At 47.2% G+C, this 12,827-nt stretch overlaps 6 protein-coding genes across 6 annotated transcripts; 3 read left to right on the top strand and 3 right to left on the bottom strand.

Moving 5' to 3' along the window:
* Positions 1–2,055: 2,055 nt before the first annotated feature.
* F5B22DRAFT_634775 (uncharacterized protein) lies at positions 2,056–2,949 on the top strand (the record flags this gene model as incomplete). The annotated part of the gene is made up of 1 exon (XM_047977032.1): positions 2,056–2,949. One exon carries the CDS (start codon positions 2,056–2,058, stop codon positions 2,947–2,949), a length of 894 nt encoding a protein of 297 aa, XP_047833432.1.
* Positions 2,950–3,076: 127 nt separating this feature from the next.
* On the bottom strand, positions 3,077–4,579 carry F5B22DRAFT_572089 (uncharacterized protein). Its single transcript, XM_047973176.1, has one exon. The coding sequence runs from the start codon at positions 4,453–4,455 to the stop codon at positions 3,205–3,207; it is 1,251 nt and encodes a 416-aa protein (XP_047833433.1). The 5' UTR covers positions 4,456–4,579; the 3' UTR covers positions 3,077–3,204.
* Positions 4,580–4,895: 316 nt separating this feature from the next.
* On the top strand, positions 4,896–5,361 carry F5B22DRAFT_596766 (uncharacterized protein). Its single transcript, XM_047974264.1, has one exon. It carries the CDS (start codon positions 4,906–4,908, stop codon positions 5,122–5,124), a length of 219 nt encoding a protein of 72 aa, XP_047833434.1. The 5' UTR covers positions 4,896–4,905; the 3' UTR covers positions 5,125–5,361.
* Positions 5,362–6,190: 829 nt separating this feature from the next.
* On the bottom strand, positions 6,191–8,405 carry F5B22DRAFT_596767 (kinase-like domain-containing protein; the record flags this gene model as incomplete). The annotated part of the gene is made up of 1 exon (XM_047974265.1): positions 6,191–8,405. The coding sequence occupies exon 1, from the start codon at positions 7,956–7,958 to the stop codon at positions 6,192–6,194; it is 1,767 nt and encodes a 588-aa protein (XP_047833435.1). The 5' UTR covers positions 7,959–8,405.
* Positions 8,406–10,246, bottom strand: F5B22DRAFT_596768 (uncharacterized protein). Its single transcript, XM_047974266.1, has 2 exons — positions 9,187–10,246; positions 8,406–9,130 (listed from the first exon to the last, which is right to left on the bottom strand). Exons 1-2 carry the CDS (start codon positions 10,018–10,020, stop codon positions 8,705–8,707), a joined length of 1,260 nt encoding a protein of 419 aa, XP_047833436.1. The 5' UTR covers positions 10,021–10,246; the 3' UTR covers positions 8,406–8,704.
* A 722-nt stretch (positions 10,247–10,968) lies between these two features.
* Positions 10,969–11,818, top strand: F5B22DRAFT_662540 (uncharacterized protein; the record flags this gene model as incomplete). The annotated part of the gene is made up of 2 exons (XM_047980453.1): positions 10,969–11,130; positions 11,203–11,818. The coding sequence occupies 2 exons, from the start codon at positions 10,969–10,971 to the stop codon at positions 11,617–11,619; spliced, it is 579 nt and encodes a 192-aa protein (XP_047833437.1). The 3' UTR covers positions 11,620–11,818.
* Positions 11,819–12,827: the final 1,009 nt, after the last annotated feature.

The following is a 12,827-nucleotide window of genomic DNA, read 5'->3' on the forward strand; positions in this document are numbered from 1 at the left end:
GAAATGTGTGGGAGACTCAGATGGGATGGCAATGGCATGCATTGTAACTCGCACTTTCCATGGCACCTACCTGCATGCATCCATGCGTCTTTAGTGTACAGCAGCTGTCAGTACTGTTGCGGTGTAGATACAGTAGCGAGGGTACTTGCACTCGGCGCCCAACCAAGTACCCAAGGGCAAGTACCAGAGGCGAGAAGCTACAATAAAGGTACATTACCTATGCTTACCTACGTACCTACGTAATAGGTAGGTAGGTACGTACAGTAGCTGCCCTGCCCCTCCATACCTACTATAAGTGACTTGTAGAACCCTCCAGCAGGCTTCTGGAGCCCCTCCACCCCTCCTTCGGCCAATCTCGGGCGAGTCGGGTAAGGCAACAGCCGGCTCTGTACACCCGCCTACCTACCTACTTCGTAAGTACCTACATAAGGTATGTACCTACTATATACCTAGTAGGTATGGGCGGGGTAGTGTTACTCAGGCCTTGAGGATCAATTAAGGGGAGTCTGATAGGTCAGTGAGAACATTGACGATGTTACTGCCCGTAGACACACTTGATATTTAGCGTAGGCAGCTGGTCTTACTTAGGTAGCAGGTAGGCGAGCGGTACCTAGGTATTGTAATGCTCAGCTTTTGATAGGGCACAGCCGCCGTGCCTAAAATACCGCCTAGACGCCCTAACGACGATCCCCAGTGAACCGCCTGCTGTAGTTCACCGCTAAAGTACGGGGTAAGAGACGGGGGAGGCGAGGTAGCATCGCGGGGTTGTCAACCGCTCGGTCTGTCGATTTGTATGAAGGTAAAACAACAAGACATCACAAGTCAACTTACATCTCTCTCTGATTTGTTGAAGTTCAAAACTCATCTGTGCTGATAATCCAGCAGATATTGAGCATGTTGGCTATGGACAAGGACATATTCGTCTTTTCTTTACTGTATCGGTTGACAAATTGGCGCTAGATAATCCATGTTAGGCATCATGGCAGTTTTCTTGTAAATTCTCGGCACGAGCCTAGGAGCCTTGGACTTCACCTCTCGGGTATGTATATCTCATGATTTCGATGAGGGGTTACAGCCCCTAGTCCTCTATTCCCCTTTTCCCCGTTTCCCCGGATTAGTAACAATAGCCGCGGTTGACGTTGCGCTTCGCCAGAGTTACGCGCGCTCCTCAATGCAGGAACGTCCTGATACAATGACCCGGCACGTGTACGCATTGCTGCGATGCGCTGACTGAACTGACTGCAACTGTCTCCAACCGCTCCAGCCGCTCCGCGCGGAAAAGCGGATGCAATGGTATCAGTAATTTATCAGGTTCGTTTTCGGATATAGAGAGTCGACAATAAAGCAGCATTGCTATTCCCATCAATGGGCAGCTGAGGCCTGATCGTAGTGACAGAAGCATCCTCGCCATGGCAATAAGTAGAGACGCGCCTAGCTTTGAAACAAGATACTCCGGTAAAGTAAAGAGCAAGAGTAGGCAGTGTGTGTATACTAATGCCACCAATTGTTCGAGATATCCGGTTATTACGCATCGACGTGTATTCTCGGTTACCCTCGAGTGCTGTTTTCCACCGAGACTCCGAAGCCGCGATATGTCCGTACAACCGCTGCTGGGACCGAAAAGTCCGGCTGGAGACGATTGCAGCCGTCAAAGAACCAGCCTTCCGGAAGGGCAACGGTGTTGATGGCGTACGGATCTCTGTCACAAGGTAACCTTATAATCGGCTTTCCAACACTATGGGATAGCCGCAACTTGTGTCACCTGCTTAGCATATTTTGTAAATCCGACTCGGAGCTGAGCCAGAACACTCATAATCCCGATTACGCCCCTAACGTGCAGCCTCTCTTGAAACAAAGGACTTAATTCTGAGCGGGTTTTTGGGTGCAGTATTTTCATAATATGTTGAGAGCTAAAATCTAGTATGTGAGCAGCTATGAATAGGAGTATAAAAGATGACACCACTTTGTGGTCTCTTGATCGATGATGAACTCAAAGGTAACGCAAACAATCATATTGTACCACTTTCCTACTATCAAAATCGAAGTGAAGATCCAATGTCACAAATCTACCTTATCACCGGAGCCTCAACTGGCTTTGGCGCCCTCTGCGCTAGAGCCTTGGCCAAAGAAGGACACATCGTGTTTGCGGGGATGTACTCCCACGACGGCAACACTTCCAAGTACGAAGAAGAGGCTGCAGCATTCAGCCGTGAGCACAAGGCAGACCTTCGTACCGTCTCTCTCGATCTCCTATCCCAAGAGTCAGTCGATGCTGCTGTGAGGCACGTTCTCGACAGGACAGGACGCATCGATGTCGTCGTGCATAACGCAGGACACATGAATTACGGTCCGACCGAGAGTTTCACCGCTGAGCAGTGCTTGCGACTCTACGATGTGAACGTGGTGGGCTCTCAGCGACTGAACATGGCAGCTCTACCGCACATGCGGCACGCGCGTAGGGGGCATCTCGTCTGGATAGGGAGCTCGTCGACGTATGGCGTCAACAGCCCGCTTCTAGGTGCCTATTTCGCGGCAAAAGCAGCGCAAGACGGCCTCGCACAGAGCTATGCAGCTGAGCTAGCGGCTTGGGGCATAGAAACTACGATTGTGAGCCCGGGTGTGTTTACTAAGGGGACGAATCACTTTCCCGATGCTATGAAGCCGGGTCGCCCAAACGTCGCACAGGAGTACGAGGATGGGCCTACGAAGGGCCTTTGTGAACAGACGATGAATGGCATAGCGGCTTTTGTCCCTCCGGATGCGGATCCTCAGGTTGTTGCCGATGCGCTGGTCGACCTTGCGAGATATCCGCGGGGCAAGAAGCCGTTCAGAATGTTCCCTGATCCAACAATGGGTGGTGCATATGCCGCTGCTGCTGTTGTGGACAACAATAAAGTAAACTACTATAGACGGATGGGGCTCTTGGATTATTTGAAAGTGCAGCTATGAATTGCAATTGGATAGAGAGGTTGTGATAATTGTAAGGCGAGCGGCTAAATAAGCATCGGCACCATAAATGAAAATTAAACCTTTCACGAGATCTAAGAAGATCTGGTGTTTAGGATTCTTGTCATGTCATCAACTCATCAAAATGAAAACTCGTGAAAGCTATAGTCTCAGAACATATGCAGTTCTCTTAAAAGCCGTTCTGTCTAGACGCTTTTAACGTTGAACTAAGAATATTCAAAAACGTCTTCATGTTTGCTAAGCTGAAACGAGCGGCATCTCGCCAAGAACCTCTATGCGCTCAAGAAATCCAGGATTCACCAAAGGATTATGAAGTTCGCTGATCGTCGACATACAAGCTGCTGCAGGGTCTCCCGAGGCTGTAAGAGAACCGACCCAGTACTCATTACCAGGAAAGGCGTTTCCATCCCAAGCATAGCTCAAAACAAGGAGGTTGTTTTCATCAGCGCCATGAAGTTTCTCTGCCGGGTTACGGCGTGTGAACCTCACATCGATATTCGTTTGGAGAGCACCAACGGACATCGAACGCTGCTCGAAACCCAGGACTTTATCGATCCAAGCAAACTCTACAGTGCCAATATAAGAAAGGCTGTCGCCGAGCTGCTCTAGAGACTCCATAAATGCCTCGACGTAGAGTAACGACTGGTTGCCCATGCCGTGTAGAGCCCAAACCCCAAGACCTAAGCCAACCACGTAAACGTGCGCCTTTTTCCCCGCGGCTCTCGCTCTCCGACTCGCTTCAAAGAATAGGATGTCAGCGCTGATCCGGATTCTCGCCTTGTACATTTCTTCATCAAATATCGCCTGCGGGTCTTTTCTTCTTCTGCCGAAGAAATCGTAGAATAAGCCCTTGAGCTCAGGATGCATCCTGGGATTCTGGGCATCTCGTAATAAGAGCGCGAAATCCATCCGATCGGGTCTTTCAAAACGAGCCCCAACAAGCCCGATGATTACCCCGCGCGGTTCGAACTCACCCGCCTTACCCGGACGGCCCATGTTGTTGCGACTCCCGTCGTTGACGAAGTAACTAGGGCTGCTGACGCCTAGCAAGCTGCCCAGCATAATCTCATCGTAGCTAAGGTAATCCTTCAGAAAAAGATACTCGTTTTCGCTCTCTCTTTCAGTTCCGATGCGGTCCCATTCCTTGTACGCGCCACCGATCTGTTCTCCGTTCCTCACCACGGTGAAGTCCCTCCCGCCCATGAACACCAGGCTCCGTTTCTCTATAAAACGGGAAATCTGCTGCTGCCAGGTCCAGCCGTCATGGTAGAGTGCTTTCTCTATGCTGCTACCATGGAGCCTCTTGTGCTCGAGGAAGCGCTGCACGAGCTCGGGAAAGCGATGGTGAACTACAATTCGGGTGTCCAGTGCATCTTTCTTGATCGTTTCTGGATCAAAATTCGCGACGCTGTTGGAGGTTATCGGGGGGCTGATATCGGTAGGCAAGTCTTGAAGACCGAAGGGCACTAAACTTGGGTTCGAACCCATTGCTCTATTTGATCTCAATCAAGAAAATCTTGCTATGTGAAGATGGAAAAGATTTTATCAACAATAAAGTCACGAATTTCAGGTGAACAAGCGTGTTACTTGACATACAGTCACAGCTGATGGCTGCCTACTTGATTACTTTAAGCAATATCATATACCGTTTAAGCGAATGAATGTGGTATTACATTGCTATAAACAGTACCGCACCCGAGAGCCACAGACAGTTATCAACATCTCGCTGTGAATTTGGATCCGACCAAATCAGAAAGACAATGTCTTCCCCAAAATCGAAATACTTAGTGGCCGTTACCTAGAGTTTCTTTTCTATGTGGGAATGCGATGTTACTTGGAGATTTGAAAAACAATTGCCCATTACGGTATAACGCTAGCTAAGCTGGCTATTGTTGGGTCTGTCTTCACCCTTTCCAAAAGCGAGTTGACTTTGCGACGATGGGTTCTCAGTTCATCGTATTTCTCCAACTGCGTGATGCCATTGCGATATCATGTTTCTCAGTAGTCCTTCCAGTATCTTTTTCCGTCCACACATATAATCTTGGGTTTCGCGGTGGGCTATCCCCTTGTAGCTTCATTGTTTCTGTCCTCTTTAGACCAATTGGCATTTTCTTCCTTTCGCCTACTTTTCTTGTCTCAACATATATATCTCCGTGAACGTTTATCCAATCCGGCCGGTCACTCAGATAGACCGTAATGTGAGCATCCTCTCCTCTCTGAATCCCTCCTGTTCTATGAGCTGTAATTTGATCGCGCTTGGTTTTCCAGTCGTGTACGAAAGCCCTATTGGCCTCTTGTTAAATTTGCATGAGAATGAGAACCAGGTAGGAATATACCTAATCCAAATATGTGTGAAACCTAAATCCTGGCATATTTTCCGCGCGAACTCGTTAAACTCGTGTAGCTCAGGCCCCGAAAATTGGAGAGGACACCAGTATGAAATCTATCATTGATTCAGAAAACTGAGTGGGAACAGGTACTTGAGTTGGACTTACACGTGGGTCTTCATACGTGCCGTTACCAAAGGTTTTCGTGTTAACCGAGCTGGCTTTATCTCCCCTTAGAGGCAGTCGCGCACCAGGCGCTGGGTTCCATTCAAGATTCCACTTAGTTTGAGAACTCATGTTAAATTTGTGTCAATACACAACTACGGACTTACTTCTGAAACATTTGAAGAAATTTCACCTGCAGAGAGAGATTCACTTTGAAACAAAGCCATGGCAGCGCTTTGATTGCGAGAAGGGAAACGATTTTACGCAATCGTGTGTTGATGAAAGGTGCTGGTACTGTCTTTGTGCACGTTTTGTTCGACATCAACGGATACATCCCATGAGGTCACTGGCCCCAGAGGAAATAAACGGACTTGTACATAGATAACTAGAATGAATTACGACACGAGAATTCAAAAAGTGACTAGCTGCTTCCTGAATCTCTCACATAGCTGGGGGCAAAGCTTCTACATGGTCATAGTTTGATGCAGTCATTCCTGAGGTCTATATGACTATGTGTACATAATACGTTCTATTCATCGATGCAAGAGAATTATAGTGCGTATCAACAAAGTGTATAGCGTAATTAATCAGCGAGGAGGTACTTGCGATACCCCATGCCTTTAGGCTTTGAATTTCAGAACTATCTACATTTGTAATCGTATCTGCCTCCAGAGGGAGAGCAGGAGTATCACAAGATATTCTTTGGCAACATACACGAAATCGTGCAATTTATTACTTGCCTGCGTGTGTCCCAGGTTGAGTTGGGCCAAGTTCAATACTGAATACCTCGAGATTCCGAATCGTCACCCGGTCTGAGCTTAGCCCCATATACCATAGAAGGAGAAAAGAAAACATAATAGGGAGGCAAAAGCTCAAAACAAAAAGCTTTTTGTTTTGCGATACGGGAAATAGATATCGAGACCAGTTCCCTCTAGCGGTCCTATTATCTTGCTCGTCTGTCTTGAGCTTGGTCGTGTCAGCTCCCTCGCTAATTGTAAGTGGCGCGCTGTTACTGGTAAAACCCACCAACTGCTCAGCTGGCTCTTTAGCATCTGATTCTTCGTTATCAAAATCTTTTTTGAACCAAGAATGCCTGAGTACGTCGGACGTGCTTCTCCTATCGCTGGGCCTGTACTTTAGCATCCCCGTTAATAAATCCTTGAGTGCAGCAACTTCATGCTCGGAGAGTTGATATGGTCTCATCTCTGCGGTAATTTCTTCTCCTGTATCTGTCTCCTGGGGTACAAGAACACATTCCCAGAGTTCATTACGTAGTTCCTTTTCAATTCCGTCAGGAGATAAGGACGTAGATACACTTCCCCCGCCGGATGTCTCCCACATCATATCAGTAAGCGAGCTCGTGCTTTCCAGAATCTTCTCACTTGGGGGCTGCGGCTTTTTCATCTCTTCTGGGCCATATCTACGAAATTCATCAAGTTGGTTCCGATAAATTTCCTCGGCGGCGGCAGATCGATAAGGAGGTGGTATCGGCCCGGCAAAGTTTTCCATGCGGTCCAGTGGACTATTAGGTATATCACCAAGCTTTCTTCCTGTCCTGGTCTCCATCAGTGTCAGGGCGAGTGACCATATGTCAATGCCCTTTCCTAGAGATTCTCCGCCATATGCAACTTCTGGGCTAGCATAGGTACCAGGAATGCCTAAGAAACTTGGAGGGGAAGTGGTTTCAAAGGCCTCTCCAAAATCCACGATGGATACACCATCCAACACCAAGTCCTTGAGCTCATACCAATTCAACGGCTCTGTTACCCATTTCGGAGCATTTAGGCTGCGCTCTCCATCCAGGGTCAGTACCTTGTGTCGAGAAGGGAGGCTGATTATCGCAAACAGGTCATCGGGATCAAGATGATCAAGCCCACCATCTGCCAGTCGCATTAGTATATTCTGTGGTCGAAAATCTCCGTGGCAGATTTCGTGTTCATGAAGGAAGTGAAGGCCTTGCACGATCTCGTAACAGATTTCCTGAATCTTCGAAGCGCCCCATCCAACGGCCAGCTCTCTCCATTGTGGGAGACTAGGGCCGAAAACTGGCAGGACCGAGCACAAATGCCTGCCATTAGGTCCCTCGATCCAGAAGGTCTCCTCCGCAATAACAATATGATGTTTCTCAAGCTCTTGAGGTGTGAACCCCTGTTTCTCCAATAGTTTGCCGATTCTAAGCTCCGCGCTGTCCATTGATGAGTGCGATGCAGCATTTATCTTGATAGCCCTCCACCTTTGGCGACCGGCTTCATAACATAACCATACTGTTGCTATCCCGCCGCTTCCGAGCTTGTGACAAACCTCAAACCTGCCGTCTAGAATGTCTAATATGTCGACTGGATGAAAACCATTCTCTCTGTAATCCTCTACTTCTTCAACATCTTCTACCCCATAGAGCTCAATGTACTTCTGCTTGTGAGGGATTTTCGAATGATTGGTATTTGCTTCGGCAATAGGTTTGTGATCGGGCTGACCGTCTTCGTAGAGAACACTAGCCATATTTAGAATGCTGTAAGGAGTCGAATGCACTTAAGACGTTGCTAGAACTCATAGATATAGATCGAACATTATAACCAACACGGAAATCTTTCTTCGACGTTATTATTGTCAAAGGAAAATAATGAGATAATCGAAAGACCCAATTCAGACAAAGGTGTCTAGATGAATGCTCCTCTTCAAGGCCGATTTCTTTGTTCGAGAGGCTGAGGAGCAAATGTGGAGAATTGACAGCTAACGTAACAAAGGGGTCAGATATACCCCCAACAGATATCTAATAGGGTACCTGACAGATATGTCAGATATGCTGTTATGAACTATTCACTAGCATCAAATAGTTATGTCTATAAGATATGGCCTGTAGCAGCAAGTTACATCGGTAATCAAAGGCAAGAGTGCCCAAGACCAATGAATACATGTACTGATGGGTTTAGGAACATCAATACTGAGGGGTAAAGAAAGATCGTGTGCTGAATTTTTATTGCATAAATAAAATATGCCGTATTCAGCAGAACCGGGATAGTTCTATATTGTTGATCGTTGCGAAACTGTTTCGCCTAATCTTGCGCAATCCATGAAAGCAGCATATGATCTTCGCAAATAATAGTTGAATACTAGTAGCCATCTATTTATATGAGATGATAGAAGGGCCCGGCGCGTAGCTGAATCCCAGTCCTTCCCTTTGGTCGTGATTATCATTGTGCTACCACAAGAGTAAGTAAAGGGGTGCGTTACTAGCTACTATATGCTCATTCCTCTTTCAGCTTAGCCTCAAACAGCCGGATCACCTCATCACGATGTTTCTCCATATCAATATCGACGATGAAGTCCCACCTAGACAAGAATGTTCTCATAGTCTCTGGATCTATCTCCTTCTTACCAGTCAACATAGCTCCTGTGGCCCGGCTTGACTCGACGATACGTTGTGTGCGAGGGCGACGAACTTGGTCATATACTTGTAATGCCGTGAGGGCCTCAGACGGCGCTTTTGCACGCCCAAGTAACGAGGAGAGAATGAGACTGTCTTCAATAGACATGCCACCCCCGGAACCCTGCCATGGTGTCGTCGAGTGGGCAGCGTCTCCGGTGATACAGATAGGTCCTGAAACATAGCTGGAGGCATTGGGATGGTCCCAAAGATACAAGGCCTTATGCTCAGGTTGACCACACAGAAGCTGGAATCATATTAGTCTCATTATATCATTCGCTCTTAGTGAAATGCGACACTTACCTCGTTGACGGCCTTGTTTAAATGAGAAGGCCAATCTTGGTACAGCTCCATGATCTCGTCGACGCCTACGACACGTTGCCATTGGTCCGATATAGTTGATTCTTCTTTATCATTCGCAGCAATCACAAATTGCACTAGTTCGCCATTACTCAGAATGTTATGCATTAGAAATGCGTGTTTGCCAGCCCACCCGTATTCGCGCGCATCTTCCATTGTGACAAGCTCCTTACCCAGGCTAGCTTGAGCTTTGTCAAATGGTTGAAGGGTCATTAGGAGCCAGGCACCACTGTTCTGGGGAGAGGCTGCAGGATCCTTCTCACCCAGGACGAGCCTTCGCACCACGCTGTGAATGCCATCAGCACCAATGACGATGTCGCACTCATGTGTAGTTCCGTCTGTAAAATGAAGTGTTACAGGCCCATTTCCATCGACTTTTAGCAGCTTCTTGCTTGCATGCATTTGCTCTCGAGGAATATCAGAGAGTAGCTCTTGGAGAAAGTCCGCGCGATGGACGATACTAGTAAGACGCTTTCCTTGAACTACATCATCCACTTCATCAGCCACAGTCCCCGCTGTGTCACCGTAAGCCATCATGAAGCGAACACCTCTCATGGGTACGGCGCCGGCTCGTTGGAGACTCTGTGCAGCGGAAGGGCTGATGAGCTCAAGAGCAGATTGAGCGTTTCGGGCAATCCCAATAGCCATACCAGCTTCTTTGAAAACAGAAGCAGATTCAAAGATATGTACATCAAGGTGAGGAAATTTGACGAGGGCATGAATTAGAGAAGCCCCAGCCAGGCCGCCGCCAATGATGGCAATCCTGATGGGATTCATGACGTTTTCTTGAGTCGTCCGCAATCCTCGGGGTTAAGTTGGGAGTTTCTGCACCAACTCTCATGCAATATCAACACTAGTAATGCTCTGGGTACCAATGAAGGAGACGATACATTTTGGCGGAATTCACGTCTGGTTACTTGGGAGCATTTTCTTCGGCAATCAGCCTGCTGTTGGTAACCCGCAGTGCCTAGTCCACTTCCGTTGCACACCCGAATGGTCCGGCCATCTTTCTTGTAAGTATGCAGACTCGGGGTCGGTGACTCGAGCAAGGTTGGGCTCCACTAAATTGGTCAGTATTGACCCCAATAGGTTGCCTTGTGTGGACTGTTGGTCGTTTTGCATTGCGGTGCAGCACTGACATAACTAGTGTAATACCTAGTTCAGCCAAGTCGCTATGTCATGAGGGTTACAATACTAGTAGTAAACCATATTCGACGTCTGGAAATAATATCCGGATTCCGGGGACGAGGTAACAAAGAGGTGTAGCCTAGATAAAAGCGATACTGTCTGGGGGAAAGGAGTATACCCGGACAAATTCGACTATTTTGTTTCTTTCATTACAGTGCCTTAATCAATAAATTATCACCGATGATAAAACAGAGAGAGGGCGGGAACGCCGTGAAACTCTGGCAAATGAATCGACCCCTTTGTATCAAGTGTTCACTATCATGTTCTCAGACAAAGAGTGCACCACACAATCTTGAAGCTTGCTCTTATAAGCTGACAAAGGAACAAAATTTTACCACTTTCTATTTGAATCGATAGATAATCTATGAGGTTCGTCTCAGGACTCCATGCTTCAGGGCCACCACCTGATTTGTATTTAAACTTCACGACTCGAACCATCAGTGCCATCATTTCTCATATCAATACTTCACCTCTATTCACTTTCTTTCAGCTCTACCATTCACCCTGAAGAAAAACTTGCAGTATAACGATCTCAACATGAAGGAAACCATGCAGTCTCACCGCAAACCCGGCCGCCGTCAGCCAGGAAGAGCTGCTAGGAATACCGCCAAATCGTCAGAAGCCAATATAGGAGAAATTATGGACTCGCGTAATTCATCGGCCATTGACAAATCTCAAGTAAAGTCGCGAGCTTCAGCTGTACGACAGCGCAAGAAAGCTCAGCAAGCCCTGATCAAGAAAGTAGACGCACGAAATGTCGATGACGCCTAGGCAGAGCAAGCTCAACTACTAGGCCTAAATGGCCCTTTGACTCCCACCACGCCAACGAGTACCAAGTCATCGAAGGGGAAATCTCATGGTCATGGCAAGAAGAAGTACATGGATGACATCCTGGAGGATAATATTGACGAGGAGATCAAAAGAGGAAAGCGATGGATCCCCGACTTAGCGCACCGAAAGCGGCCAAATAGCCAACCCCTCGGCGTCCCCTTCGCACTTTGGACTGCATATAAGCATCTTGACGACTACATGTACAGACACTCGCTCTCAAATGAGGACTTGGAGGCTTTACCTCTGTTAGAGGACGTACACCAATATCAAGACAGCGACGGAAAATTGCCGCAGCCCATAACACCTCCGGGCTTTCAGTGGGACGAGAACCTTGAGTTAGTACCACTAGATGGCTAATGCTGTGTGTTTGGCTGATAGAACACACGTTGCAACCGGCTACGGACCTCATCAAACCCACATACAAAGGGGCACGCTCTTTCATCTAGGTAGTGATAGCACAAAGCCTGTTACAACCATGAGTAGCGAAATTCGATTGTTATTTGAGTGCACATAGAATATTGATCTGCTTTTTCTCATCTACGAATGAGATGTATATCTTTTTACTTCTTAGCTTTTCCAGCATTTATATTCAAAGTCACATAGAAAGGTCGTAGACCATATCGGGAGGATGTTGCGTAGTATAGTATTGCGAAAGTTCGAGAGCTGTTCTTATCTAAGAGAAGTTGCACATAGTTGAGAGATAAGACAACTCGTGGGTAAGGTTTCGTTACTTCGTGTTTTAGTATGGTTTCTCTCGTTCGGAGAGGTCTCGGGCCTTATATAGCTACGTTTCGAGGTGAATACAGTTACGGTATATTTAATTCCTACCTCCTTGCAACTATATGTCTATGTGATTTCTGGTTCATCAGACCCATCAGCTATCACGAACTGGGCCGAAAACAAGTACGCCGGAATCCACATTGCCGAAATTCCGCTAAAATGGCATCTGGGTCCATTTCCGGCTCCATTCCAAAGCCGGAAAATTCATTTTTAAGCCCAAAAATGCCCTTAGGAACACCGATCTTACACCGAGCTCGCGGGAATATTGATAACAATTCATTCATGTGGATAGATGTTGATTTATGACTCCAATTTGGAAATTTGAGCAAAAATTCCAATGTGAATACACAGAGGCCTCGCGTTGGCTGATTGCATCACGAACCAAGACCCGGAACTTTTGCCAAGCAAGCCACTACGCACATCATGCCCACTACTCTGAATTACTGACGAAAAGGTCGCCAAGTTTGAAAGACAAGAAGGTTTCATGTAGCGGCTCCTGCCAAGATGACAAGGCGGTGGCCGATTCATTAGGGCGAAAGCTAAATTCTCTACCCCCCACCACTAAGTGTTAGTCCCATGAGGCTTCCATCCCGTTCCTTAAAATTGAAGGGAAATCTATTGCAACCACTATATCAACCACTATATCGTGACAGCCTGATAGAGATGCTGTTAAGCTTCAAGAATGTGTGTGTGTTTATACCTGTGCCAGAGATTTCGTCTTGGCCATCGTTCTCAGCTCTCGATGATAACAAATTGTGGCTGCTTACCTCTTTTTGGAATCATAA

This window comes from Xylaria bambusicola, assembly GCF_022495145.1.
Source record: "Xylaria bambusicola strain CBS 139988 unplaced genomic scaffold F5B22scaffold_9, whole genome shotgun sequence".
NCBI classification, from domain to species: Eukaryota; Fungi; Ascomycota; class Sordariomycetes; order Xylariales; family Xylariaceae; genus Xylaria; species Xylaria bambusicola.

What these genes read in the sequence shown, in the direction of transcription:
- F5B22DRAFT_572089 (XM_047973176.1), bottom strand. Translation starts at nt 4,455, where the DNA reads ATGGGTTCGAACCCAAGTTTAGTGCCCTTCGGTCTTCAAGACTTGCCT.
- F5B22DRAFT_596766 (XM_047974264.1), top strand. Translation starts at nt 4,906, where the DNA reads ATGGGTTCTCAGTTCATCGTATTTCTCCAACTGCGTGATGCCATTGCG.
- F5B22DRAFT_596768 (XM_047974266.1), bottom strand. Translation starts at nt 10,020, where the DNA reads ATGAATCCCATCAGGATTGCCATCATTGGCGGCGGCCTGGCTGGGGCT. An exon ending in TAAACAAGGCCGTCAACGAG is followed by an intron (nt 9,131 to 9,186) that starts GTAAGTGTCGCA and finishes ATATGATTCCAG; the next exon opens with CTTCTGTGTGGTCAACCTGA.